This window comes from Lineus longissimus, chromosome 16, assembly GCF_910592395.1.
Source record: "Lineus longissimus chromosome 16, tnLinLong1.2, whole genome shotgun sequence".
In the NCBI taxonomy this organism is placed as follows: domain Eukaryota; kingdom Metazoa; phylum Nemertea; class Pilidiophora; order Heteronemertea; family Lineidae; genus Lineus; species Lineus longissimus.
In genome coordinates, this window is record NC_088323.1 from 5,690,787 (window position 1) to 5,718,380 (window position 27,594).

The 27,594-nt window shown below is 42.0% G+C and overlaps 2 protein-coding genes across 5 annotated transcripts in view; both read right to left on the bottom strand.

Moving 5' to 3' along the window:
• The window catches only part of LOC135500749 (receptor-type tyrosine-protein phosphatase N2-like), a 156,117-nt gene extending 144,505 nt beyond the window's left edge, over nt 1-11,612 (bottom strand). For both annotated transcript variants that reach the window (XM_064792402.1, XM_064792401.1), the window contains exon 1: nt 11,413-11,612. In XM_064792402.1, the coding sequence (XP_064648472.1) occupies nt 11,413-11,515 (103 nt within the window). In that variant the 5' untranslated portion in view covers nt 11,516-11,612. The remainder of the gene's footprint in view (nt 1-11,412) is intronic.
• Nucleotides 11,613-13,432: 1,820 nt separating this feature from the next.
• LOC135500196 (ATP-dependent translocase ABCB1-like) lies at nt 13,433-26,488 on the bottom strand. 3 transcript variants are annotated; one of them, XM_064791450.1, is made up of 24 exons: nt 26,359-26,488; nt 25,645-26,147; nt 25,398-25,437; nt 24,868-25,025; nt 24,117-24,347; nt 23,579-23,750; nt 23,066-23,190; nt 22,430-22,601; nt 21,728-21,949; nt 21,118-21,447; nt 20,853-21,023; nt 20,524-20,716; nt 20,199-20,356; nt 19,322-19,489; nt 18,732-18,914; nt 18,425-18,508; nt 17,940-18,143; nt 17,685-17,785; nt 16,855-16,995; nt 16,271-16,427; nt 15,826-16,029; nt 15,346-15,552; nt 14,386-14,532; nt 13,433-13,908 (listed from the first exon to the last, which is right to left on the bottom strand). In XM_064791450.1, exons 2-24 carry the CDS (start codon nt 26,076-26,078, stop codon nt 13,687-13,689), a joined length of 4,224 nt encoding a protein of 1,407 aa, XP_064647520.1. In that variant the 5' UTR covers nt 26,079-26,147; nt 26,359-26,488; the 3' UTR covers nt 13,433-13,686. The 3 variants fall into 3 exon arrangements, with proteins under 3 accessions (XP_064647520.1, XP_064647522.1, XP_064647521.1); XM_064791451.1 differs by lacking the exon at nt 13,433-13,908 and adding an exon at nt 13,933-14,203; XM_064791452.1 differs by lacking the exon at nt 16,855-16,995.
• Nucleotides 26,489-27,594: the final 1,106 nt, after the last annotated feature.

Genomic DNA, 27,594 nt, shown 5'->3' on the forward strand with positions numbered 1-27,594 from the left:
ACTCACAAAAGATTCCCTCCATCCTTTGAAACCTTCGAGAGATGAATGGACCAATATCTTCAGGAAATGGAATAATTCTGCTAACTGAGATTAACTTCAGAAGGTTAATGCATGGGTTTTCGCTGTTGCCACGACAACCCACAAGTCGGCGAAGAAATATGGGAAGATGCATGTTATGTTAGTATGAAGACATAATTAGTAGTAATACGATTATTGACGATGCTGAGATTTGAAGTGATATTTTTAGCAGTTCTATATGGGTTTTGCAATATGGTTATCTGATCCAATTTGATGAATGACCCATTATGTTATTCATCATATTCCATCCACTCTCTCCTCAGTTAGATACCTCCCTTCATTGTATATTCATGGCCACAACTGAAATAGTCTTATTCGTCATGATCCATTCATTGTCTCATTGGTTAGACATTTCCTTTCATTGTTTATTCATGGCCTCAACGGAAACAGTCATTCTCATCAGCTCTGTCACTCTGGCTCAGAGAGGATGTGAAGGGTATCCTTGGAATACCTACTCTGAACTTGAGGACTTGCTGGCCTCACCATCTTGGTTGCCATATAAGCATTACATTACTAAGCCCTCTGAAGGCAGTGAACTGAAGCAAGAGATGACACAAAAATCGTCCATCTTTCAAGTAGTACCTATCATCATCATCTCTCCTCCCTGAGTAAGACAGCATTCTTATTCTGATATATTCATCATATTCCATCCATTGTCACATTTACACATTTCCTTTAATTTTATATCATGGCCACAACTCAGTCATTTCCACCAAAGCTGTCAGTTGGGCTCAAAGAGTATGAAGGTTACAGAGTGGGAGGCCATACCTTGCAAGCGGCATTACGCCATGAACTTGAAGACTTGACAGACATTATTACATTACGAGCTAGACTTGCCAGTGACTTAGTCGACTGCCCTGACCATCTTGGTCACCACATCTTTGACATCACTAAGCCCTCTGAACACAGTGAACTAAGTAAGCAATTTTCCTTGTAAATTTTTGATATGATTGAACGAAACTGCTATTTTATATCATTAGCACCGCATACTAGTCAAAAGCGACACTGTCCAGTATCTGACTGCGTATCCTCTCATGAGACCATTGATAGTCAATTATCGGCTGTTTTGGAGCGTTTCTCGCATTGATGCGATACTGTGGGGACTTCTGTTCAATTTGGACCACGCCGTCCTCACCAATCATGCTGATGAAAGCCATCAAATAGCCTTCAGTTTGTATAAACACAGATGTACGAGTGTATTTTAGGAATGATCATGATGATACACAAGGCCGTGTTATTGGGGACATTCCACCTCCTACTTAAAACGAACTACGCAGTTGCAGTGATGGCAAAGCCAGGGGAGTCCAGTGGTCTGAGAGCACAATGACACTAAAAGATACTCTGTTCTACTGGCCAAAGGACACCACCCTGACCACAAAGCTCTGGGGCTCTGTGGTGGATCTCTCTACTACGGCAGACTTCATTACCGAAAATGGCATCTTGCGCAAATGGTGTGCATCTCAAAAATCCTGAATGCTGAAGATGAAGAAGATCCTCCTCTTTCACTATCTGTAAATTCTGTCGCCTCGTACTGGATTTACTAGCTGTCACTTTAGACCTGGCCCCTGCGGCACTGGCTGACAAATGTGACCTATCATCTGCACAGCCACGAGGGAGAGCTCTCCGTCACAGCCTTGATGTATCCCTCTCCCAGGGGCACTTGCCGCAGATTGACCGCAGGCCGAGCAAAACGGGGCCAATTTGCCATCCTCCCAAGGCTCTGACTGACCTATGCCATCTTTCAAGAGTTTGGTGATAAGGGACTCTGGCAGAGGTCACAAACAGGATGCTAGGCAAATATCGAATGAAGGATGATAATGAGAATTTCTGGCCACAGGAAAGGATCGTCTCTTTTTTTCTCTCAATTCTTCTGGAGAATCAAGAACGGCCATACCTTCCCAATCATATTCCTTAGGGAAAGTGGACTTTTGGTAAATCCCTGAAGATCACGAAGCAAGTCGCATACTTTTTCAGCTTCTTTTCATCTGTCATGCCAAGCATAAAAGACATCAGTTGGTCATCTGACTCCAATAAGTCCAATCTCCACCTCTATAACGGGCACTTGCATGTTGTTCGTTAAAGGGATTGTGCATCAGCTAGCCAAGGTATTCCCTACGGAGAGCCCCTAGATTGACCTCTAATACAATATATGACTGGATCCAATTTGAGACAGTCATGGCCATGCCCCATGGGTGTAGTGAATACAACACCAAAAGCAAACAGATCAACTACTGAACGCAATCCAAAATGATGAGGTCCCAAGAGAACCGGCCCCAAAGATCCCTGCTGTTGGATGCAACTAAGAAAGGTGATAAGGTCCCAGGAGAACTGGCCCCAAAGAACCCCGCTTGTTTAATTCGACTGAGCCATGCAGATTTACCAAATGGAACAATATGAGAAATGCAATTGAAAGGGTTCCATAACTTGTAAAGATGGGAAAAGTGTTGGTCTTGGTCTTTGTTTAACTTCAGAGAAGTAGCAGCTCTGGTAACCGGGCTGGGCCCCTTCCCCCAAGCATGTCTAGTAGCGTTCAAAGCCCGGATCTTGAAATGGCCGCCATTATCCAGTACCGAAAAGAAACTGCTCTGGTGGATCACATTGGTTTGGGAGATGATGATGATGATGATGATGATGGTGGTGGGGCCTTGGGTTGGTAAAATATGACTCCAATGCCAAATATGTCTGCCTGGTCAAAATGGAATAGATCCATCTATCTATATCAATAGATCATCATACTGACACATGACTTCTTCGTTTCAGACTCCGAGCAATATTGGGATGACAAATTGCCTCACAGAGTCACTACATCAAAATGGTCGCTGGCCTTGCAGGAAATGCGTGATATTGATTTGACTTTCGTTTCAGTGATTGATGGATGCTATCCCATGATGCATTTTCCAGGACGTTTAATCTTCCTCTGATCGCTCCATCAAAGACGCTGCCTCATCCAGCATGAGATCATGCTAAACAATTTTAGTTGTGAGCTCGGTTTTGGTTGTTGATGTACTTGGAACGTTCGAAAAGTTTGGGTAAATGTCAGGGACTCCATAATATCCTCTCCTATCCATGTAAAATTCACCCAGCAACCATCATGGCCTTGCAGTTTTATGCAAGGAGAAGGGCATGTGTTGTTTTAAAGAAAAGATTAGAAATCTTAGTTTTAATGTTTTCAGATTCGGCCCTCTGGTGGCAAAATGGTGAATCAAGACAAGACTGATAAGTTCTGGGCCTTGTTATCACCAGACCAAGAGGAAGGCCTTCATTAGTGGTGAATTTAGAATTTTTCCTCCCCCCAACTCCTCTCGCTAAAGCCCTGCCTTTCTGTTTTCATACTGATGCCACATATCCATTCCTTGGAGTTCCATCCACGGAGAAACACAGATTGTTGATAAGGTGACGAGTGCATGGTTCCATGGTAACCATTCCATCGTGTATGATAAACATCTCACACAGAGGTGGACTGTCGAGAATGTTCCTTCCGAGTTCTTCATGGAATTTTCTAAAGGGATCGTCCATAAACGTCAACGAGTTTCACAATCAATGTTAGGATGAAGTTTTACCCCTTCCCCAGCCCTGCATCCTGAACCTCATGGTCCAATACTACCTTTAAATCTGGGGTATATAACCTTGACAACACGCACAGCCAGACGAGAAACATAATGAAGAATCTTGGTCCTTCCTTCCTGAACTTTAAGTGAATCGCTTCGCCAATACACCAACACCTCCAAACAAATATTTGTCCAAGTTAGCTCAGTCGAGATTATTACAGATGTATGGGCTAATATTAGAGTAGTGTATTCTAGTAACCATGGTTACAGTCAGGCCGGATGTCATGGAGGTGGTTACACATGTATGTTGATTGTGATAGGTCCCCAGCTTCTCATTCAGCACCCTGTTTTCCTCAAAGGCCACCTGTTACCGGTTCTACCAAAACCGATTTTTACTGAATGGAGAAGTAGCAAGACTTATTGCTGGGCCGGCACAAGTGTTAAGTTTTAGAGTTCCTGTTGAGAGGGTGATTGTTGGATGCAACTGAAAAGGCACATAAACATTCCACCAACAGTGTGTGTTATCTACCGTAGATATGTAACATTCCGCCAACAGTGTGTGTTTTCTACCGTAGATATGTAACATTCCGCCAACAGTGTGTGTTTTCTACCGTAAATATGTAACATTCCACCAACAGTGTGTGTTTTCTACCGTAGATATGTAACATTCCGCCAACAGTGTGTGTTTTCTACCGTAGATATGTGACATTCTGCCAACAGTGTGTGTTTTCTACCGTAGATATGTAACATTCCACCAACAGTGTGTGTTCTCTACCGTAGATATGTAACATTCCGCCAACAGTGTGTGTTTTCTACCGTAGATATGTAACATTCCACCAACAGTATTTGTTCTCTACCGTAAATATGTAACATTCCACCAACAGTGAGCATTCTCTACTGTAGATATTTTCTTTTCCAACCACCAAAGGAAAACAACGAGAGTGTTACATGTGAATAAATATTTATTATTTCCTGAATGTTTGGGGACAAGTGGTTCTCAATAAATATTTCATGTGATTAGTCGATAATGATACAAGAAGTGAGACTGGTGGGAACAAGTTATTTCCATCAAGTGATGGTGAGAAGGCCATCCTATTCCTTTCATAGATCAGTAATCCATCAAGTTCTATCTACAGTAGAACCTCTCTATTAAGGACACCATCGGGACTGCCAAATGCTGTCCTTAATAGAGATGTGTCCTGATTAGAGAGGTCAAATTGAATGGGAAGTACCAATTTGGGACCAAAACTAGTGACCTTAATAGAGAGGTGTCCGCTAAGGGAGGTTCCACTGTAATTTCTGTCCATCAAGTTCAATGTTCATGACTTTGTTGTTGGAGTTATAAACCATTAACATCTCTGATTTACCAGTCAATAACATGTAGCTGAAAGACCAAAATATTATCCAAAATAGGTCACACTATGGTACCAAGCTAGTGACAAATCACAAAGATATCCACGAAATTTAGGGAAAGCCCACTTTGACAAAGGATGACCTCAATCAGTACATTCTCGTCTGAAACTCTTCTTAAAAACAAATTGGCAGGGAATCTTTCTTTTTTATTGAGGGTAGACGTCAGAGTCAACACATTTCAAGGCGAACTATTTTGAACCACAATCCAAGGTCAGATGTCTCCTCTCCAGTTCAAGCTGATATGAAGAAATCCCCTAAATCATGATTTATATCACTAAATGATGATTTATATCACTTAATCCTGATTTATATCTTCAGGAATCGGACTTATAACTGAAGTACTGCCGGTACGGTCTGATGAAAACGTCATGAAGTGGTGGGAAAAATCTAAAATATTTTCAGCGGAAACTGGAGTGGATGAGGACGAGAAACATGCATTCATTTTCACCTAGCCTTACGTATGTATGAAATAATACTTGAAAGCGTGAATGACACAAATGATACATGATTGACAAGATTACAATTAGCATACATAATTGGCAACATAAGGTTCATATACCCAAAACTTTTGATGGAGACGGTTTATCAACTAGATTGGGTGGGTCACAGATGAATGGATCGTTAATCTTTACAACAAGACGAATACAGCACAATGATATCACTAGTATTTATGGTCTTGGAATGTGTGTAGTTTGAAGGTATTGTAAAAGGCCTTCCATTGTAAAATTGCATTCGTTCATGGGGAGGTCTCATTATTTTAAATGCTCCTTTGAGATCTGGAAATATTTTTCTAGTTTCTGCCAACTGCCGCGCAGACTCTGCGTGATCAGGTCACTACTTGGTAACACCGTTGCTCTATTCATTCATTCAATTTTGCTGACACGGGCAGCCTCAATCCAAACATTCCCTACTGTACCGGTGCTACATGTACTTCACTGCCCGTGGCTCACAAGTCAACACTGGTGGTCAAGTCATATATGCATCACTTATTGATGAAAAATCAATATATTACCCATGGAGCCAATACCTGATATTTCATAAGAATGTTCTAATTACAATAGAGCACAATCGCTATGAAAGAACTCAATAATGTGTCAAGTCTTAATAATGTAACGAGGATGGCTTTCCAAGAAAAGTCATATTATCAAGAATTGATAAAGACTAGTCTTGTCAATTCTTGATATTATATAAGGTATCGATGCCAAAATCTGCTTGAAAAACATAGCGCCATAGATCCCTTATCCTAACCTTGAACGTCATAGATCCCTTTACTTAACCTATTACCGTCATAGATCCCTAAATCTAACATATCAATGTCATAGATTCCTTAAACTAACCCATTACCGTCATAAATCCCAAACCTAACCCATTACCACCAAAGATCCCTAAACCTAACCTTTTACCGTCATAGATCCCTGAACCTGACCTATTTCTGTCATAGACCCCTAATCCTAACCATCTGAAAATACCAGAAAATTAAGAAAATCCACGCCCTCAAAATGAGATGTCCTTACTAACATCAAAACTGTGGCACCTTTCCATCACCTTCAGGATAAATGTCATTCCCGTTCAAAAGTTCTAAGCCACGTGTATTTTTTCACTTCGATGACTCTAAACATACACGTACCCTGTAACTCAATTTGATTTTTGTCACTCAAAGTACATAATACAGTAGAATCTCCCTTTGCGGACACCTCTCTATTAAGGACACTAGTTTTGGTCCCAAATTGGTTGTTTCCATTCGATTTGACCTCTAATCAGGACACCTCTCTATTTAGGACAACACTTGTTAGTCCCAAGGGTGTCCTTAATAGAGAGGTTCTACTGTATGTCCATGTAGCTCAAATTAATTATTGTCACTCATATAACTGTAAACGATACAAAGCACTAAAAGTACATGTGGTACAATTTGATTTTCGTTAATCAAAGTACTGAGAATGATACCAAGAGCTCCCTGAAGCTCAGTTTGACTTTTGTCAATGTTTTTATAACCAGTACGTGTATCTCGAAAATATGGCCAAAAGAGGTGGCTGATTTCTTTTGATTCAGGCAATACATAGAGAAGGACAAACTTAGAAAAAAGATCCCCGATCGAATCAAAGCAAATGAAAATGTCACAGAAGGTCGCTGCTAAAATGATGAATATGAGCAATACCACCGCCATAATCATAAACTGTATAGAAATCGGGAAGAAAAATATCAATTCATATCTTGAGTAAGACTTGTGCAATACGGCAGAGTGATTAGCTCTTCTTTGAGAGGCAATTTTCATTCACTTGAGACAACTTGCAAATGGACCAAATGGGGGAAAGGTTGCTCAGAGAGTTATATTTTTCCATAATTTTGCGACACGTTCTTGACCTGGCAACAGAAACGATGTCGACATTCCAACTGGTATTCTATTATACTGTTCTGGTCATAAGTAATAACACTTGCGTGCAACAATGTATGTTACTTTTGAAAATGATATTTTTCTTGACGATACCGACCTGGTTTTAAATATTCGTTTTATGCATCGGACAACAAGCGTAGCTGAAATAAAAAGTTGCAACCGAATCATAATTTATAATAAAATTTGCATTTGCAATTGCATTAAGAATTTAATGAAATGGCCAGGGCCATTGTGCTCACCTCATGTGGAGGAAAGATGGATAAAGAGCATGGTCTTGTGTCATGTAGTGTTAGGTTTGATGTAGGTCCAAGCAATTACAATTTCCCCAAAATGGCCAATTTACAGTACATTCGACCTCTGTGACCTTGAAAAGTAGGTCAAATCAAAGAAGACCCGGGTGACACATTGAATGGTTGTTAGAATTAGATGTACCTATGATATAAAATTGGTGCCAATCGGGCAAGTCATTAACTAGGAATAATGGCATTTTGAAGAATTTAGGATTTGGCCCCCTCCCTGGAGGCCAAACGGCAAATCAGATCGCACCAAACTTCGGTACCTGAGATCACCTGACCAAGGGGTACATGTGTACTTAATTTGTGATCAATAGTAATTGCAGTTAAGAAACGTGCCATAGTTACGGCCTGACGGCGAATTTAGGCCATTTGACCTCTGTGACCTTGACAAGAAGGTCAAATTAAAAACCTGTGTGACATATACTGTATGGTGGTTAGATGTACCCATGATATCAAATTGGTGGCAATCGGGCAGGAAGTTAAGGAATAATCACATTTTTAAGGTTTTTGGATTTTGCCCCCTGGTGGTCAAGTGGTGAATCATATTGGACCAAACTTCGGTCCCTGAGATCACCTGACTAAGGGGTAAATGTGTACCAAATTTGGTATCAATAGTCATTGCAGTTTAGAAACGTGCCATTGTTACATCCTAACGGCCAATTTACACCATTTGACCTCTGTGACCTTGAAAAGGAGGTCAAATCAAAAACCCGGAGGATATATGATGCACCTTTGCTAGAAGTACCTACCATATTTTTTTCAAAATTTCCCGACTACTATTAAGGGAGATATTGCATATTTTCACTTTTAACGTTTGGCCCCCTGGTGGCCAAACCATGAAACGAATCGGACCGAAACTTGGTCTCCAAGGTGTCATTACATAAGGGTACATGTGTACCAAGTTTCAACTCAATAGCTCTAACAGTTACGAAACGTGCCCTGCTAACGGACGACGGACGACGACGACGACGACGACGACGACGACGACAACGACGACGACGACGACGACGGACGACGACGACGACGACGGACGACGGACGCCACGGTATGGGATAAGCTCACCTCTGCTAAGAGGTGAGCTAAAAATGCAAGTCTTTAAGATTCTCACTATCATGTATGCACTCATATACAATATTCTTTAATAGAATTAAAAATCTCAAATTGAGTACCAAGTTTCACTCACTCAAAGCTGTATATTATATGCGACTAACATTTGATAATCAATTTGAATTTTTCATTCTATCCCAAGAGTGATATCAATCTCATAAATTCATAATGAAGATACAAAACACACTTGAAACATGATAATTAGCATAGCATATTTCACATCGGAAATGTTACGATCAATAATAGCCTTGCACCACTGTAGCCTATTGAATGAGAATGGAATAGCATAGCCAACTAGTAACGCTCTACAACAAGTGGAATGAATTTTGATTTATGTAAACAACAGTCATGCATTTTCACACTGTAGATGCAGGGGATAGGGAAGAGTTACCCTCCACAAGGGCATTTGTCAGGGTGTCGCACCCTACCATGGCAGCGTCCCATCCAGGGTTTCCGCCAGGGTTTACGTTAGAGGGGCACAATCCGGAAAAAAAAACAACAAAAAAAAATTTTTTTTGGCTAGATGCCCGGAGAATGCGTTTTCCGAGCATTTCCGAGCCAAAAACTCACGTGCAAAAACACCGGTTTCCTACATGAATTTTTGAAAATCGGCAAAAGAATACATAGATAGTGATAAATATATGTCGTTGAAATGTTATGAAAATACAGCTGATGAATTCCCTCTCAATTAGTCTGTTTGATACTGTCTGACACATCCCTGATGTCGTCAGTAACTGATAAGGACATTATAGTGATTCACACCTTATCTCATCTTTTTCATTTAGCTTAAAAAAGAGATATTTTGAAATCATTACTCCAAGCCCCCCTCAACTTTGCTGAGGGTAGGCTAGTGCCCCCCTTGCCCCCCCCCCTCTGGCAGAAACCCTGCCACCCTACCTTGGCAGCTTACAACCCTAACTTGGAAGAGCCATCCTACATGAACATGTACCTTGCTCTTGAATTTCGTAAATACTGGCCAAATGAAACACCTTTTGGTAGAATACAGGGCAGAGACCTGTATTCATCCACGACCGGAAGTGTGGCACAGTCACATAGAGCTTATCAAAATGTCAAGTTGTGGTAAATACATGGCTGGGATGGACCAAAGTGGAATTAATTCTCAATCTGTGGTTGATTCTTAATCTACAGAGTCAGGCCATCACAGAAATATGCTTTTTGATAATATATTTAAGAAAATGTGGTCTCACTGGTCAGTTCAGAACTTGTTCTTTGACAGGGCCGTATCAATGCGCCAGTGACGTTTTGATGGATATGGTGTACGGAAATCTTTTTTTCTCAGGCAATCGGTATTGGAATTTTTTAAAACTTTATTATGCTATTGGCAAAGGGTTCTTCTTGACACGTATAAAATTTTGTGCAGATTGATTGGTCCAATGAGTACTTTTTTCACCAAAACCTATGCGCAACAATGTACACGTAATGTACACATGTTTTAATAGAGGACTCTGGCCTACAGTACTGGTCAGATGAAACTTCAAGTAAACCTACAGTTACTACACTTAAGTTAAGGTTTTCAGCTGGTTGAAAGTACAGCTTAGATGTAACCACAATCGCAAGCCTATGATATATACTGGGAAGAAGTATCCAGCATCCAGTACTGGCCAAATGAAACAACTTATGTAGCCTACAGACTTCAGTAAGTACTGGTCAGATGAAACATCAAATAATCCTACAGTAAGATTACTAAAGTGCAAAAAGGTGATCCAAGCTGGTTGTCAGTTCAGGTTAGATGTAACCACAATCATAAGCCTAGGATATATAATGGTCAGAGGACTGGTGTCTGCATCCAGTACTGGCCAAATGAAACACTTTTGAAGACTACAGTACTGGTCAGATGGAACATCAGGGAATCCCACATTAACATCACAAATGTGCAGAAAATGTAGGCTGGTTGACAGTACTAATCAGATGTAACCACAATCTTAAACCTATGATATATACTGGTCAGAAGTGTCATCATCCAGTAATGGCCAAATGAAACACCATTGAGACAACAGCACTGGTCAGATGTAACTACAATACTAAGCCTGTATACTGGTCAGACCAAAGTGTAGTGTGAGGCCATGGTCATGTATCACACTACAAGCCTGATGAACATCATCATCTAAAGTCATCTTTGGAGGCCAGTCAATATCAGAATTAATTTCAAAGCAAGTTAGCCCCAGGGAACGTCCGCAACTTCCTCTCTGATAAAACTAGTTTTTTTCGCAATATAGGTACAGAGTAACATATGGTAACATATGGGGTTTAAACACCCTCCCACGCATTACCATGGCGCCAGGAGTGTTAAAGTCGAGCACTGCCAATATCAGCAGCTGTCAGTCAAAAAATACGTCACCCAATTAAATTGAGAACCGGCCGACGGCAAGATACGACGGGCCTTGTACTCTTCCAACTTCACTGATACTCAATTTGTTAAACTGGGGGCCGAAACTTGCTGTACATGTTATCCGATCAAGTGAAAGATGGACGCATCAATATTTTGACATAGGATCCAATGATACGCATATGACCTATAAAGCTGTACATGGGAATGAATATAAAACAGGTTGCTTACCGAAGAAACCAGAGAATTTCCCGCCCCTCGTTCCGCGTATGGGCTGCAGGGAGGCGATAGCTATAGCCGAGGCTAAGAGTATTATTCCAAACGCCCTCCCCATCCTCAACGCATGTTAGATATCCCTTAGTTGACTGTACTATTCCATTTTGTTGCGATATATTTGAGAGAAGCGATAACCCACCACCGCCGTATACGGATACATGCACTAATGTAGAGTGTGAGATAAGGTGAATCTATCATGGGGAGCGGCTATTATTCGCCTGCCCGCGATGGCCGCGACAAGTGGGTACCCATCTTTCCGTGTTATCTTATCAGTGTTTATTGTCCAACGGTGTTTTCTTTCCGCGGTCTGTTGATCTTCTAAGTGGGGCACAATACCATTTAACGGGTACAATAACACGGATAATACGATGTGGTATTGAACAATACGGGGATTTAAAAAGGTATGAAAATTATTATGCGTGGGTCGGAAAAGCCTTCCGGGCTTGTTCTCCTACATCGTATAAAAATATTGAGAGGCAGAATGATATTGAAAACTAGGGCCAGGATGGCCTGTTCTCGGCAAAAATTACGATTTATCGGCCACTGTAATCGGGCCTATATGCTTTGCATATCATAGGGCCCATCACGGACCTCACATTAAGGAATTTACGGTATCCTCCAATATCCGGGTCCATCAGTGTGCCAGGGGGACTATAGGCAGCAGCTAGGCAGGCAAGATAAAGTTACACAAAGTCGACAGTAGGGGTCTTTCACATCTCACAGTACGTCGAAATGATTCACGCTTGTATTATTAATCCCGCTTTTAAGTGATTTGGCAATCACGTTTTTGTTTGAATTTACCCAATCAATCAGGATGAAGCGTGACAAAGGAACAATCACGTTTTTCCGTGTTGGCCCACTCCATTAAACGGACCTGGTTACCTGCATCAAGGCAACAGAAAGAGGCCGTTCCACTGCGTCCGGAGTGTAACCATGGCAAGCTGGCTAACATATAACATGCCAGGCGTTAGAGAAAAACGTCAGCGTTAGCTCAATAAGTGTTATCTCCTTTAGTTAATCTCATTTAAAACAGTAGCGTTAGCGCCGACTGAATAACAACTTCTCCCAGCCTCAGTCGGGATCACGAAATGACGTCAGGGGTATTTTCCCCCATAAGTAAATTAGTGTCATCATGTTTCCATGGTAACCAACACGATGACGTGACTTGCGTTAGATGTGATAATCACGTTGCTAAGGAACACATCTTTTCTACAGACATACACGGTGTGTCAAAAAAGGTGTGAAAAGAGATGCGGATGACTATCCTAGGGGTGCCTTGTGGACAAAGTTTCACAACTATGCCGAGGACAATTAACCGCCTCAAGACTCTAGTATTAGAGGCAATGCCGCAACTGAATATGCCAAGGACTATGTCTCTCTCATATACAGTAGAACCTCTCTATTAAGGACACCTTTGAGACTGGCAAGTGCTGTCCTTAATAGAGATGTGTCCTTATTAGAGAGGTCAAATTGAATAGAAACTTCCAATTTGGGACCAAAACTAGTGTCCTTAATAGAGAGGTTGTCCTTAATAGAGAGGTGTCCGTTAAGGGAGGTTCCACTGTACTGAGATAACTATCACTCTAAAAGAGTGCCAAGTTTAAGTCCATCTATGCATAGGACAATGTCACAATCAGATAACTGTCCCTATCGTGTTGCTGCCTCGGATATGATAATTCACAACCTGAAAATCAGACTTGTCTTGCGGGCAATGTCACAAACTGAATATGCCCAGGGCAATGTCACAATCGGATAACTATCCCCACACCTAGGGGGCGCTTTGTAGACAAAGTTTGAGCTCGACTGTGCCAAAGACAATGGCACAATCAGATATTGAGATAACTATTCCAATCTAAAATTTATATTAAGTACATATTAACAAATTTTCAAATTCAATGACAAATTTCAAATGTTCAATGAACAGCGTAGGTCTTTAAGACTTCTTGAAAAGAACAACAACAAAAATTTTCAGTTGTTTTAGCCTTTTTTTATTTCTGTTAAAAAATGTACAACGTACAAAAAATATATGACTGGGTGCTTACCCCAGTTCAGAGAAGTGTCTTTTGAAAATAGACTAAGCCTACTCAGGTAAAAGCTTCCAATATATCACAGACAAGTTTTATATCAAATCTCCCATCATAAATTTCTATAATTGTCCTCTTATAACTTCTCAATCAATGAGTCTATAACGGGCCAAGCGCCCCAACTATCAAAAGAGGTAACGTTTCTTCAATTCTGTGGCACAGTAGTGTTCCGTCGTCTAGCCTGTGCCATTTGTAAATTATAGTAGGCCCCCTTTTCTTGCATTAGTTGACTATGCGTTCCGATTTCCTTCACCTTCCCATTATGGATTACAGCAATCTTGTCTGCGTTTTGTATCGTGGAGAGACGGTGAGCGATACATATGCATGTTCGTCCTTCTTGGGCCTTGTCGAGGGCCTCTTGGACGACCTGCAGGTGAAATAAATCAATTAATCAGGGTTTTTTTTCAAGGTAGTTAAAAATGAACTCTAGCATTATTAAAGATCGACGTTAGTGTGACACCACATCTGGTGGCGAATGGTCCTTCTTTGGCCTTGTCAAGGGTCTCTTGGACGACCTGCAGGTGAAATAAATCAAATAATCAGGGTTTTTTTCAAGGTAGTTAAAAATTAACTCTAGCATTATTAAAGATCGACGTTAGTGTGACACCACATCTGGTGGCGAATGGTCCTTCTTTGGCCTTGTCAAGGGCCTCTTGGACGACCTGCAGGTGAAATAAATCAATTAATCAGGGTTTTTTTTCAAGGTAGTTAAAAATGAACTCTAGCATTATTAAAGATCGACGTTAGTGTGACACCACATCTGGCAGCGAATGGTGGCAAAGTGGCACATTATACTTCTGGTGACCGTTAATCCCAGTCAGTATATCAGAGGTAGGTACATCACCTTTTCACTTTCCATATCTAGAGCTGATGTCGCCTCGTCTAACAATAGGATCTTCGGCTTTCGTATCAGAGCACGAGCGATTGCTACTCGCTGTTTCTGACCGCCGCTCAGCTGTGTTCCTTTGTCGCCAACATTTGTTTCGTAACCCTGAAAAGACGAACCGCAATATAAATCGGCCAAGAGGACAAGGAAGATCATGATACTCCAGGCAATGGACAATTTAGACAGAGACAAACCAGAACCAAAACAAAACAAATATGCACAAAGACAGAATGCCTAAGCCAACTTCGGATAATGCCATAAGCCACTATGACCCTTTGTTTTAAGTGAAATGCATGACAGGATAATGCCAAAAGCCACTATGACCCTTTGTTTTAAGTGAAATGCATGACCGGATAATGCCGTAAGCCACTATGACCCTTTGTTTTAAGTGAAATGCATGACCGGATAATGCCGTAAGCCACTATGACCCTTTGTTTTAAATGAAATGCATGACCGGATAATGCCGTAAGCCACTATGAACCTTTGTTTTAAGTGAAATGCATGACCGGATAATGCCGTAAGCCACTATGACCCTTTGTTTTAAGTGAAACGCACAACTGGTCAGTGCCTTAGCAGACTTCATTGAAATTGTCTTTGAGGAAGAACACATACTTATAAGTATTATTGAGAGCAGACCGTTCGTTCAGTGGTCATGAAGTTGGACCCGTGACTTAAACTCGTCCATCTTCTACAGCCTTTGCTCTCTGTATCTTTGTTTTGGTTTCGGTAAATGCAAATTCTGACCCTTCCTGTTCTTCATGACATTGCCTATAGAATGAGACTGCTTGCCCAAGCATTTTTGTCAGCCAACACCACAATGAATGTCCTTCCCTGGGAGCAGCAACTGAAGTTAAGTCTATTGTCCAAGGTCGCAGTAATATGTCCTTAAGAGACCAATAACTTTGGTTGTAAACTTACATCAGGCAAATTCTGAATGAACGAATGAATGTTTGCCTTCCTCGCTGCTTCGATGATCTCATCCATGTGGATTTTGCGTGTGTTGTCGCCGTATGCAATGTTCTGGGCGATGCTCGCGTCGAAGAGCACTGGCTCCTGGGCGACGATTCCCAACTTGCTTCTGTACCACTGGAGGTTCAAACTCCGAATCTCCTTACCGTCCACAGTCTGGAAATGGTGAAGATGATCATTGAAGATCAAATTTTGGGACACGAAATTAGAAAATAAGTGACCCCTTTGAAATTGGTGCCTTTTCAATGTCTATGGAAGTTCCATGGAAGTAGTGAAATTAACTGGTGGCTTAGAAATTAGGTCCTGTACAGATTCATGTGTGGAGAGCTCTACGGATATACAGTACTTTGCGGACACCTCCTCGAGCGAAACACCTTCCCTATTAGGGACACGGTTTTGCCCGAAATGTGTACCAAATCTTTCGCTTACCACACTTCCACCAAACGGGTCATAAAACCGCTCAGCAAGCTGCACTGTCGTACTCTTCCCACAGCCACTAGTACCGACCAAGCCCAGAGTCTGACCAGGACTGATCGACACTGTAAGACCTCGCAGAATCTGTGTACCAGGTCGAGTCGGATAGGTGAACTCCACCTCGCCAAAGGAGACTTCACCCTTGAAATCTGAATCGGACTGGAAGAGAAGACATCGAGTAAGGAGGTTGAATAACTCCAAGGGTAACCAAAGGGAGGGGAGTAATGCAGTAAACAAAGTCCAGTTGAGTTTGAATGACAAAGATATATCGGACAACAGTTAGGCTAACAATAATTTTCAAAGCACAGTTGAGTGACTTGAATAGTAGTAGTCGAACAGCATGCAACACAATGTCAAATTTTTCGGTTGATTTTAGAAAAGAATGGTTCGCCAGACTCACCACTGTTTCACCATTAGTACTGTATGCATCAATAACGGGCTCTCTGTCAAGAAGTTGGAAGATCTTGGCAGCTGAGATCTTGGCCTTGGTATAATCGGGTGCCATGGAACTAGCTCGTCCAAAAGCCATACCACCAAACGTAATGGCCGAGAAAATTCTGGAAAAAAGAACAACAACTCTGAATTCTAATTGAAAAAAAAGAAACTTCGATAGATTTCAAAAGGTGCATTTCAACTTTTTATCTTTTTTTTTTCCGATTGTAAAGTATTGCAATCTATTTGTAACGTACTCCAATCCAAATGTAATGTATTCCAATCCAATTGAAATGTATTCCACTGTGATGTATTCTGATCCAATTGTAATGTATTCAAACCCAATTGTAGTGTATGCAATCCAATGTAATTGTAATGTATGGGTATTCCAATCCATTTCTTCACTGAATAAAGCATACTGACACCACTCATTTTATATTGTGGTGTCCTTAATATGGTGACATGCTTTAGAAAGATCTATCCTGCAATCTCTGAACTATAATACTAACTGAGAAATTCATGCTGAGAACTTGGGACAAATGCTAAACTTACTTGAAAATATCTATGAAGTTCATTTCACCTTCGTCAATTAGGAATGCACCGAAAGCAAAAGCGGCTGCGTAGGCAAAGTAGATGATGCTCTGTGTGAAGGCGTAGGCTATGCCGTAGACGTGCGCCCGCTTGGTACCAGCTCTGAAAGCAGTAGGTGCAGCTATAGAACGGAGGTTCTAAAAAGTACACAGAGTGGCAAAGAAAATGGCCCTTCTGCTTGAGAGTATTGGATTGAATATCGGATACACAAAGAACTGCGCCTGCTATGGTACCAGCCCTGAAAGCAGTAGGTGCAGCTATAGAACGGAGGTTCTAAAAAGTACACAGAGTGGCAAAGAAAATGGCCCTTCTACATGAGAGTATTGGCTATATATTGAATATCGGATACACAAAGAAGTGCAAGCAAAGTAAAGTTTCATGACGAGTGCAAGGGGCCTCATAGCCTCATGATTAGCGCTGCTGGCTACCTTGAAATAGGGCCGAGGGAGAACTCGGCATTGTGTTTCTGGATCAGCTGGTGTGGCTTTCAAGGAAGTAAAATTCCTAGTCCTTTGAATGAGACATGAAACCGAGGTTCCTTGTAATTGGTGTAAAGGCCAGGGCAAGCTAAAGACTCCACCAAGTGAGAAACATGAGTAGCTTGCGTGGACTCTATATCTGGCCAAAGACAAGGTCACAAGGCCAATAAACCTGATTTGTGCCTAACCACATTGGCACGCATAGAACAGTACCTCCAAGTGCTGAGGGAACGTTGTAGAAGAAGAATGCATGACTGGTGCAAAAGCGACCAAAAAGAAGTCAAAAAAAGATTTTCTTCGCCTCATACTCACAAGAATACAGCCTCTGAATGATTGTTGTATATTTCCTCAAATTTCACCTCCTGAACAAGAGTGGCAACTGTCCGCACATTTTCTATGGCTTCAGTTGCAATCTGTAACAGAATAGTTGGATCCCCGTCAGGTGTGCAAGTAAAACAGTCACAAAGACTGACCTAGAGTAATGTTGATTTCTATCTAATTGAGTCACAATTAAATACATTGAATACTAACGGCGCAGGCCTTTAACAATGTCGGGACATACCGTACCTTTCCACCTTCTTCCATTTTTTTCTTGTCGCCCTTGGCGTAGCCATGTAACAATCGAACTTGGAGGAAACCTCCGACGGCCAGGAGAGGCATAAAACACAGCACGACAAGGGTCAACTTCCAGCCAAACACGAATGCTATGACGACACCAGTTCCTAGGTTGGCTATCGACTGGATGATAGTGCCAACTCTATTACCAGTTGCCTGAAGAAAGCGAGCATTTTGTATAAGTACATTGTAAGTAAGTAAATCTTAACCCTTTCGATCCTCATCCACCGCCAGGCAGTTAATACGTTCAGGAGTCGACTCTAGTGTCAATTTTTGAACATGACTCGCTTAATATCGCTCGTATGAACTCGGGACCAAGTGCATTTGATAGAGACATTAGACTACCATCATAGGCATAGCTAGCGGGTGTATTCCACCCAGAAGTCACAAAAAAATGTGTTTCTGACATCCGTGGAAATTTTGTTTCGTTGCCTCACCCCTTTGACTAATGATGTGTCTGATGCCAGTCTTACACACAGCGCCCCAACTTGATTCTCGTGAAGATCAAACCACCCGACCTCCTGAAAAAGACAGACAATAGTTTGTTAACCTTATTGCGACGTGAACTTTACTTTCTGTAAAAGTACCCTTTTTTCATTTTCTCTTTGATTCTACACCCTAGTCTGAACTCAAAATGCCCCCGTTTCAATAGAAAACTGATATGGTATGAGGCTTCTAAGCTATTTGACTGGTGGGCGGGGGGGGGGGGGCGTGACCAGAATCGTGAGATTATCACATGCCTACCTGGCGCAACATAGCTTTAAACGTCAAGTGGCGCAGCCGCTCTGTCAGTTGCTCACCGGACAACGTAAAGAAATAGCTCTGCAGGAAATGACAGATGGCCACGGTCGCGCCAATGGAGACCAGGATAATAGCGAACAGCTGGGATTGCTGGGCTTGCAAATCCATGTCAACAATGGCAAAGACCTGGAGTAAAAAGAGAAAAAAACTTACAGGCATTTGAGGGAAAAGTCTGGCTATTTGAAGAAGATGGAAACACTGAAACTGTGCATTTTCACCCTCAAATTTCCTCTTTACAGGACTTCCGCCTATATATTGATGACAGCCAACAATCACTCGAACAACTCATCCTGATTCATCAAAACTCCTACAAATTGCAAGTTTTTAGGCAGGGAGGAGTTGCCTCTCATTGTGACACATGATTATATGTAAGGTAAGGTGGTTCAATAGCCCCCAGAACAATTATAGCCTTTGTGTGCATTATGTGTACTGCCAGCCGATTCCTACACTGAGGGTTGCTATAATTGTACTGTGGCTATAATTGTACAACCTTACCTTACATATTTTTACAGTTCTTCGATCAGATGACTTACCCCAAGAATTTCACTGAAGACAACCGCAAAAGCGGGTTGGACACCTCCGGTGAATATTGCCGAGATACAACCAATCATAATGAAGAGCCACTCGGAGGCGTTCATCGCCCAAACTCGTTTTATCGACACCTCTGGCACGTCTTCTTCCTGAACTTCTTTAGCGTCAGCCTGAAACGGAGCAGTTTTATCACAGGGATGTGAAAATGAGAGTTCAATAGCCCTGCAATTGACATGCAAAAACTGCCTGACAACACACATGGAATGATTATTTTATGTGTTTTGTCAGTAAGACTGTGTTTGTCAGTCATTTTGTACTCTCAAAGTCATATTATGATGAAATGGCCTAGTCTAGGTTATGCAGAGGCAATGGTGGTCAATTCAAGCAGAGACGGAACAATGTCATTGATAAATAGAGTTCCGGTCATGCGCATGGAGGATGTTTCGAAGCATGAAATGACCCAGGAGAACATTCTTTACACCAAGGTGATTCACAGGGAATTAGAGGATCTTAATAAATATGTACATGAAGATTTGTAAATGTACCATTTTCCGCCAGAGTATTCACCAAGAAGACCTCCCAATTCATCCTAGAGGTAATAAAATTATTAAGTTAGAGAATAAGAAATGCTGTTAGTTACACTAAAACAAACCGCTATCTACCAAAACTGCTAATTATCAGTAATAACTACATGTACTTCATAACATGTTAGGATTTTATTATGTTACTTCCTGGCCAGCACATGTCAATACCATCATTGTTAGATAACTCAATGAGTAAACCTATCATAGTTTAGTTAAGATAAGATTTTAGGAGCTGGGGCAATTTTACCCCAGGGCCACATTCACCCCACTTTACGATTATGTTAAAGGTACACACCTCCTCCTCATCTCCTGATTCTGATACAGCGCTGTTCAACCGACGTAAGCTGCCTCGCTGACCAAATTTATTCGAAGATCCTTGCCTCTTAAAATGACTGCTTTGTCTGGATAAACCACGTTTCAGTTGGATGGAATCCTCGTCATCAAAGTCATCAGCTGAAACATCGAAAAGAATATACGATACTCGAAAGCCCAACAGTGTGTTTTCAATTCAAATTTTATTGGTGTAGGACCAACAAAGCTAGCAACAAAACAAACATCTGCCTGGAGACGAGACTGAAGTGAGACGTTCCTTCGCCATCGGGTTTTCCACACAACCTTACCTGCTTCTGCGTCTTTGCTTTCTTCCCGTATCTGGCTGGTGACGAGATTGAAGTACAACCCTTCCTTCACCATCAGCGCATCATGGTTCCCCTGTTCCACCACCTGGCCATCTTTTATACCGAATATCACATCGGCATCACGTACCGTGGATAGGCGATGGGCTATCACAATGGTGGTACGTCCTCTGCTTGCCTGGAATGAACAAAGCAAGATAAAGAAAAGCCGTGGAATTACGGCATTGTGCATAACTGCATTTCTATTTTCCTGGACCACCAGTTTTAAAAACAGCGTACTGGTACGACCCAAAATCTTTCCTGAACTGTCTTACCTTTTCCAATGCCTCCTGCACAGCACTTTCACTGGCTGTATCCAAAGCAGACGTCGCTTCATCTAGGAGCAGGATTTTAGGATTTCTGACCAACGCTCTCGCAATGGCTATCCTTTGTTTTTGGCCACCGCTCAGCTGGGCACCGCGCTCACCGACAAGAGTTTCAAACCCCTGGAGAGAAAATGGAAAATCATGGCATGTGTGGTCTGTTGTAGATATTCTCTGTAATCAGAATCTGATATAAAGTCTAAAGTCTTCGACTTACATCAGGAAGATCCTTAATGAAATTATAAGCATTCGCCTCTCTCGTTGCCTGCTCTATCTCAGCCTGGGTGACATCGTTCCGTCCATATCGAATATTCTCGACAATCGTCGTCGCGAAGAGGATCGGTTCCTGACTAACGATCCCGATGTGTCGACGTAACCATTTCACGTTCATGTCACGGATGTCATGGCCATCAATTCTAACCACACCGTCCTCGGGGTCGTAGAACCTCTGTAGCAGTTGCATTGTGGTACTTTTACCACATCCGCTTGGTCCGACGAACGCCACAGTCTGCCCGACGGACACCGAAACACCAAACCCATGCATAATCTGAAGTCAAAACATGCAAACTACAGAATTCATCTGGTGAGAAGAAAAACTCACATGTGGTTTTGTGCCACAGTCTGTGTGCCTCAGTTACCAACTTAGACTCTGTAACTTAGAGATTTGTCAACTAATTACATTTTAGGCTTCAAAACCACAGGTTGAGGGTCACTGTCTCACTGCGCCACTCAAAAAACAAAAAGTGACCTTGAAATAATCTACAGCTGATGAGGTGGAGCCTTACGTTAGAGTTTTAAGCTGTACTGAGGTGGGTCACTTTACTAACTTTTTGATCCGGCCTTGCAGGATACCGAAAGTGGATGTCATCAAACTCCACATTTCCGACAATCTCTGGCTTTTCGCCCTCGTCTGAACTGCTGTCAATAGATGGCACTTGGTCGATGATCTCGTAGATTGATGCTGCGGCGGCTCGTGCGTTAGTGAATCCCTCTAAGTGAGGCAGGGCATTGCCGATGGCCATGGCACCAATGAGGACACCGAAGAACACCTGCAAGAAATTTATGAATAGCGATGAAAACCTTATTAAAGGGGGGGAACGACTTTACAATCCCCGATGATGTGAAAACTCAGAAAAAACTGATGTCAAGTGCGATCGGGGTAACCCGCGATTATTACATCACAACTGCGGAGCACTACTGAATCACAGGCCCTTGAGTACATGTCTTTATAATAGGGGTAGAAGGCGTAAAATAGGCGTAAAATAGGGGTATAAGCCCAGGAACTAGGCTAGCATAGGCTAGCATAGAGAATTTCTCTATGCTAGTCTAGTTCCTGGGCTTATACCCCTACCCCTATTTTACGCCTATTTTAGGCATAAAATAGGGGTATAAGCCCAGGAACTAGGCTAGCATAGAGAAGCCTAGTTCCTGGGCTTATACCCCTATTTTACGCCTATTTTACGCCTTCTACCCCTATTATAAAGACATGTACTCAAGGGCCTGTGACTGAATGTTTCCATCAAACCTACCTGTAAAATTACGCCAGCAGTGGTCCTCGCCTCCCTAATCATCTTGGCACCGTACCAGAAGGCCAGGGCGAAGGAACTGAAAATGACAAACCAGATCACGCCTTGGCCCAAGCCAACACTTATGCCCTTCTTGATGCCCATCTTCTTGGCTTCGGTCAGATTTTCATTGTACCTGTAAGCAAGTATAGATAGAGACAGCTTTGGGATGTATAGGTGGAGTTATGGCGGGAAAAGATGTCATGTCATAAACAGAGCTTGGTACGAGATGTGGGAGGGGGGAAATCAATGACGTCAGACAAGGGAGAAAACATGTCAACAGTAGCCACTGTGGTCTTATCTCATGGTGATCAGATGAGTCCCTTTGGTGTCCCTCCTAACTTGCACCTATCGCAAACTGTGTTTTAGTCATTAATTTAGGCCACACCAATCTGATCGGCTGAGTGGGGCCGCTACACTTCCCAACCCCCCAGACCAATCTGCACTAATGGGGTCTGACATTGAAACAGTGAAACAATGCCAAGAAAACCTCTTCTTTTTCTTTCAATGACTCTGAAAAACGCATGAAGACATATTTGATATTTCCTGTGTAGTCCTCCATGGGACGTGAACCAAAACTCAAAATTGGTGTGGCCTTACCTGTCACTCTCCTTCTTCTCGCCACCGAAGGCCACCACCGTCCTGATCGCACCGAGCACCTCTTCTGCTACAGCTCCTGCCTTGGCATATGCTTTCAATTCCTTCTGAGTGAATCCTTGAAGAAGCTGAAGAAGGAACAACATATAACAGTGTGAAAGAGAGGGGGAGGTTGTTAAAGTCTGCTGGGCTGTTGCCCAAGTTCCCCCACATCCCATCAGGCCTGATTTTCTCACGGTTTTTGTAGCATTGGCAACTCAGGAGTAGGTCTATCATTTCCCTGAGAAACCTCTAGGCAAGCCGGGTACCAACTCACACTCTTTAGTCGAGAGAAGCAATGTAGCACAGGTAAGGAAGGAAGACCAGATAATCAGGCTGTAAACTGAATGGTTTTCGCACCATGTCAGAGTCTCGTAACGTCGAAATCTGGCGTGATATAACCAATGGTCACCACCTGCTTGTGGTCTAAAGCAAACAGCCCCCAGTATGCTACAGAGGAATGGTATAAGATCTTACTCGAGTCATGACAAAAGCAGTGATTCCTACGAAGGGTACCAGCGAGAGCATGATGAGAGCTAACTCCCAGTTCTTTGCAAAGCCGAGGACGAATGCCGCAATGAAGGTGGTGATGCCTTGAAGAAACTGGGCGACTTTGTCTCCAATGCCGTCATGGATGGTGTTTAGATCACTGGAAAAAACATTATGATGTGCGCAAATGAAATTGGTTGAAATCTTGAGAGCAGACGTTGCCAAAGGTGCTGTATTCCATCCCATCACCCACCACTTTTCTATTAGGAGGAGCCAGTTCCAGTGGGGGTATATTTTGATTGAAAAACTCAGTTGAAAAACTCCCAAGAAAATTTTAAAAGAGGTTATTTTTTTCAGAATAACTCTTCGGACTCATCAAAATGTACATTTTTGAGAATAATGATTAACATTCATTACACTGTGAGGTTTGAACTAGCGGCTGCTTGACCATCAGCCATTAGTCAGAGCCACTAGGCCACCATAACTCCGAGGTATTCTAGTAGAACCTCTACAGTAATGTACTTACTCAGCAAGTCTGGAGTTCAGCTCGCCAATCTGATGTGTGTCGAACCAACTAATCTCCTGCTTCAGGATAGAATGGAAGAAGAGTCTGCGGATGGTCTTGGTCTGTCGCTCCGCAGTCCACATCCAGAATGCAATCGACAAGTATGACATGACGAGAGTGCCGATACCAACGTACACGAAATAGACACAGAATGGCGAGATCAAACTGTACATGTTGACTGTGTAATTTTGCCTGGAAAAAAAATCATTAGATTTACAAAAGTCGCAACAATTTTGATGGACTATAGCACTGGACTTGGGAGCATATATTGTTATTTCATATTCGAAATATTTTCCTGAACGTGTAACACTTTGCACTGCATGAGGAACGAGCTAATGTAGTATGTCAGTAACGTGTGCAAGGGGAGGAGCATACGACTGACTCTAGTATTCGAGGATAGATCTGTACTTATAAAGTTCTCTCATTGTTTTTATCATCTGATCGCTGACAAAGAAGTTGGGAACTTGGTGGTAGGGGGAAAGTCACAACAAGGAATGTTAATTATGACCAGGACTGTAGTTGGCAACTTGGTGGTAGCGGGAAAGTCACAACAAGGAATGTTAATTATGACCAAGACTGTAGTTGGCAACTTGGTGGAAGCGGGAAAGTCACAACAAGGAATGTTAATTGTGACCAGGACTGTAGTTGGCAATTTGGTGGTAGCGGGAAAGTCACAACAAGGAATGTTAATTATGACCAGGACTGTACTTACGCAGTTGTCGCATTGTTTTTCATCATCTGATCGCCGACGAAGAAGTCGGCCACTTGGCCATAGATGAGAAGGTTCAAGGGAAAGGCGGCACCCTGGCCCACAGACCCCAGAGCCCCAAGGAACATCAGTAGGATGTCTAGTTTGTCGTGAAATCGAAACTGAAAATGAACCAAAAGTGGAAAAAGTTATGACTTAAAGGGGTACACCGTGTGTATTTACTGGTGGTTAAAAAAATAGAGATGCAGTAAGATAGAACGCCGTAGGGCAGGCAGTTCCTTTTGATAGCGAATTTTGCACCAGCAATACAAAGCACCTCCATTTTCCACATCTCAGTGGGTATCGATGCAACTGATGCATCAAGTCATTACTATGGAATTCCCATACACAAGTTCCCGTATGGAACCCTATTGCCCACATGTTTAGCAGGCCAAACTAGCAACTGATCTCCCCCCCCCCCGAGTTTCAGGATATGAGAAGGTACATTTTTGTGGTCAGTGACAATGAATTAAAAGTACAATAATAATACTTACCAACTCAAGCACTCCCACTTTTTTTATTTCAACTTTTTCCCTAAAAAGAAAAATTGCAACTTTTTGCTTAGCGAGTCAAGATGAACACTGCAGTTAATCTCAAAATACTTATAAAAAATACTAGGAGTTTAAGATTTAAATGGGCATTATCAATCTGATATATTTGCTTTATGCGTGAGCACTTGGAACCAAGTTATATTTCAGTCGTCTAGGAATATATAAAAGGTAATTTTTTCAAATAACTTACTTTTCATCCTTTTTACTCCCACTGTCATCTCCATCATCACCGCCGTCATCTTTTTTGGCACTGTCAACATCCGGATCAAAGTCAACCTTCCCGTTAACACTTAGGTTAACATCAACATCGCCGTTAACCGTTCCATTAACCTTCAAGTCTCCATTAACTTTTCCGTTAGCAGTGTCATCACTGTTAACTGAAGTATTATCCGTTATGTACCTGTCACCAGGGGTGTACGGAGGTAAATCCTCTGACAAATCGTCTGTTAAATTATTCGGCATTGATATAATCAAATTTCCTTCTCCAACTCCGTCTATTTCAGCATTATCATCCATCAGCAAAGTATCTGATATGTCCTCTAAATTGATTTCGTCTCCATGGTAATTCTGACCCGAGGACAATACATTCTCTAATGGAGGTGGTTCAGTTATTGTGTCACCCATTTTTAGTGTCCAGTTAAAATTCTTTTAAATTCTCACTCTATTTGAGTTGGTCTTGTTACTTTTTTACATCTGGAAAGGAGAAACAATTTTCAAAATCAAAGCAATCAACGCCAAAATATATGTTTGAATATACGTTTAAATTCAAGAAGTCACAGCAGTCCGGCATAAGGACCATTTTATGTTAAATTAGAAAGGTATAGTCAATATGGGCGAGTTTCAGAAAGCGAATTTCAAACTCCGAATCAAAATGTTCCATGCAAACCAGAAATGAGACACCTACCTTGGACAAGAACATTTTCCAACCGAAGTGATATACATATATATATAGGGCCTACATATAGGATAATCAAAACCCTTAGCACTTGGAAGATGGGCTTCGTGTGGCACACAAGCCTATGGCCTGATGAAAGAAAACGAACTTATACAATATATTTATATACCAAGTGCATAATGGTAAAAGTTGTGTCCCACATTTTGACTCTTTGAGTCATTAACTGGGTCAATGTTATCCAGTTATCCATAATGATAGGTCAGTGGGAACGATAAGGTTATAAACGGGGACTTTTCATATACAGTGGAACCTCCCTTAGCGGACACCTCTCTATTAGGGACTACCTCTCTATTAAGGACACTAGTTCTAGACCCAAATTGGTTGTTTCCATTCAATTTGACCTCTCTACCTCTCTATTAAGGACAACATCTGTCAGTCCCAAGGGTGTCCTTAATAGAGATGTTCTACTTGGTACTACTGTACATGTAAAGTAGAACCTCTCTTAGCAGTTACCTCTCTAATACAGACACCCTCTCTATTAAGGACACTAGTTTCGGTCCGTAGTTAGCTGTTGCCATTCAACTTGACCTCTCTAATCAGGAAAACTTTCTATTAACTAGTTGTTGCCATTCAACTTGACCTCTCTAATCAGGAAACCTTTCTGTTAAGGACAGTTCTTGTCGGTCCGGAGGGTGTCCTTATTGGAGAGGTCTTACTATAAAGATGAAACCCAGCGAAGAAGAATATATCAAGGGGGACTGTACTTATTTTGTAATTATATTGCCAAATTTCACCTTCAGTGAAAACTGGAACAAAACAGAAACAAATCACTACTGGCAACAAAAAAGGGTCTCATAGGTGTGGACATGTGACACAGAAGCACCAAAAGTAAAACCAGCTAAACAACAGCTACACACTAGCCCTATAATTGGGTCTGTGAAGTTGGCTCCCAGTTCCTTATTCGCGCCCATTTTGAAAGTTGTTATTTTGCCTTCCAATACTTCCAGTACGGGCACGAATAAGGAACTGGGAGTTAGGCTAAGCATTGCCAAGTTCCCAATTCAAATTTCTTTCAAATATTAACCCTCCAAAGTCCGGTAATTCCATCGATTGGTTTTAACCCATTGTTATTCCTGCTCCCGATTCAAACGCAAAATGCCTTTCACGAATGGTCTCTACAGGGAGACATTCAAGACATGTGCCTTCCCGTAGAAGACTAGCGCGCACCGAGCGCGCGCCGAGCGC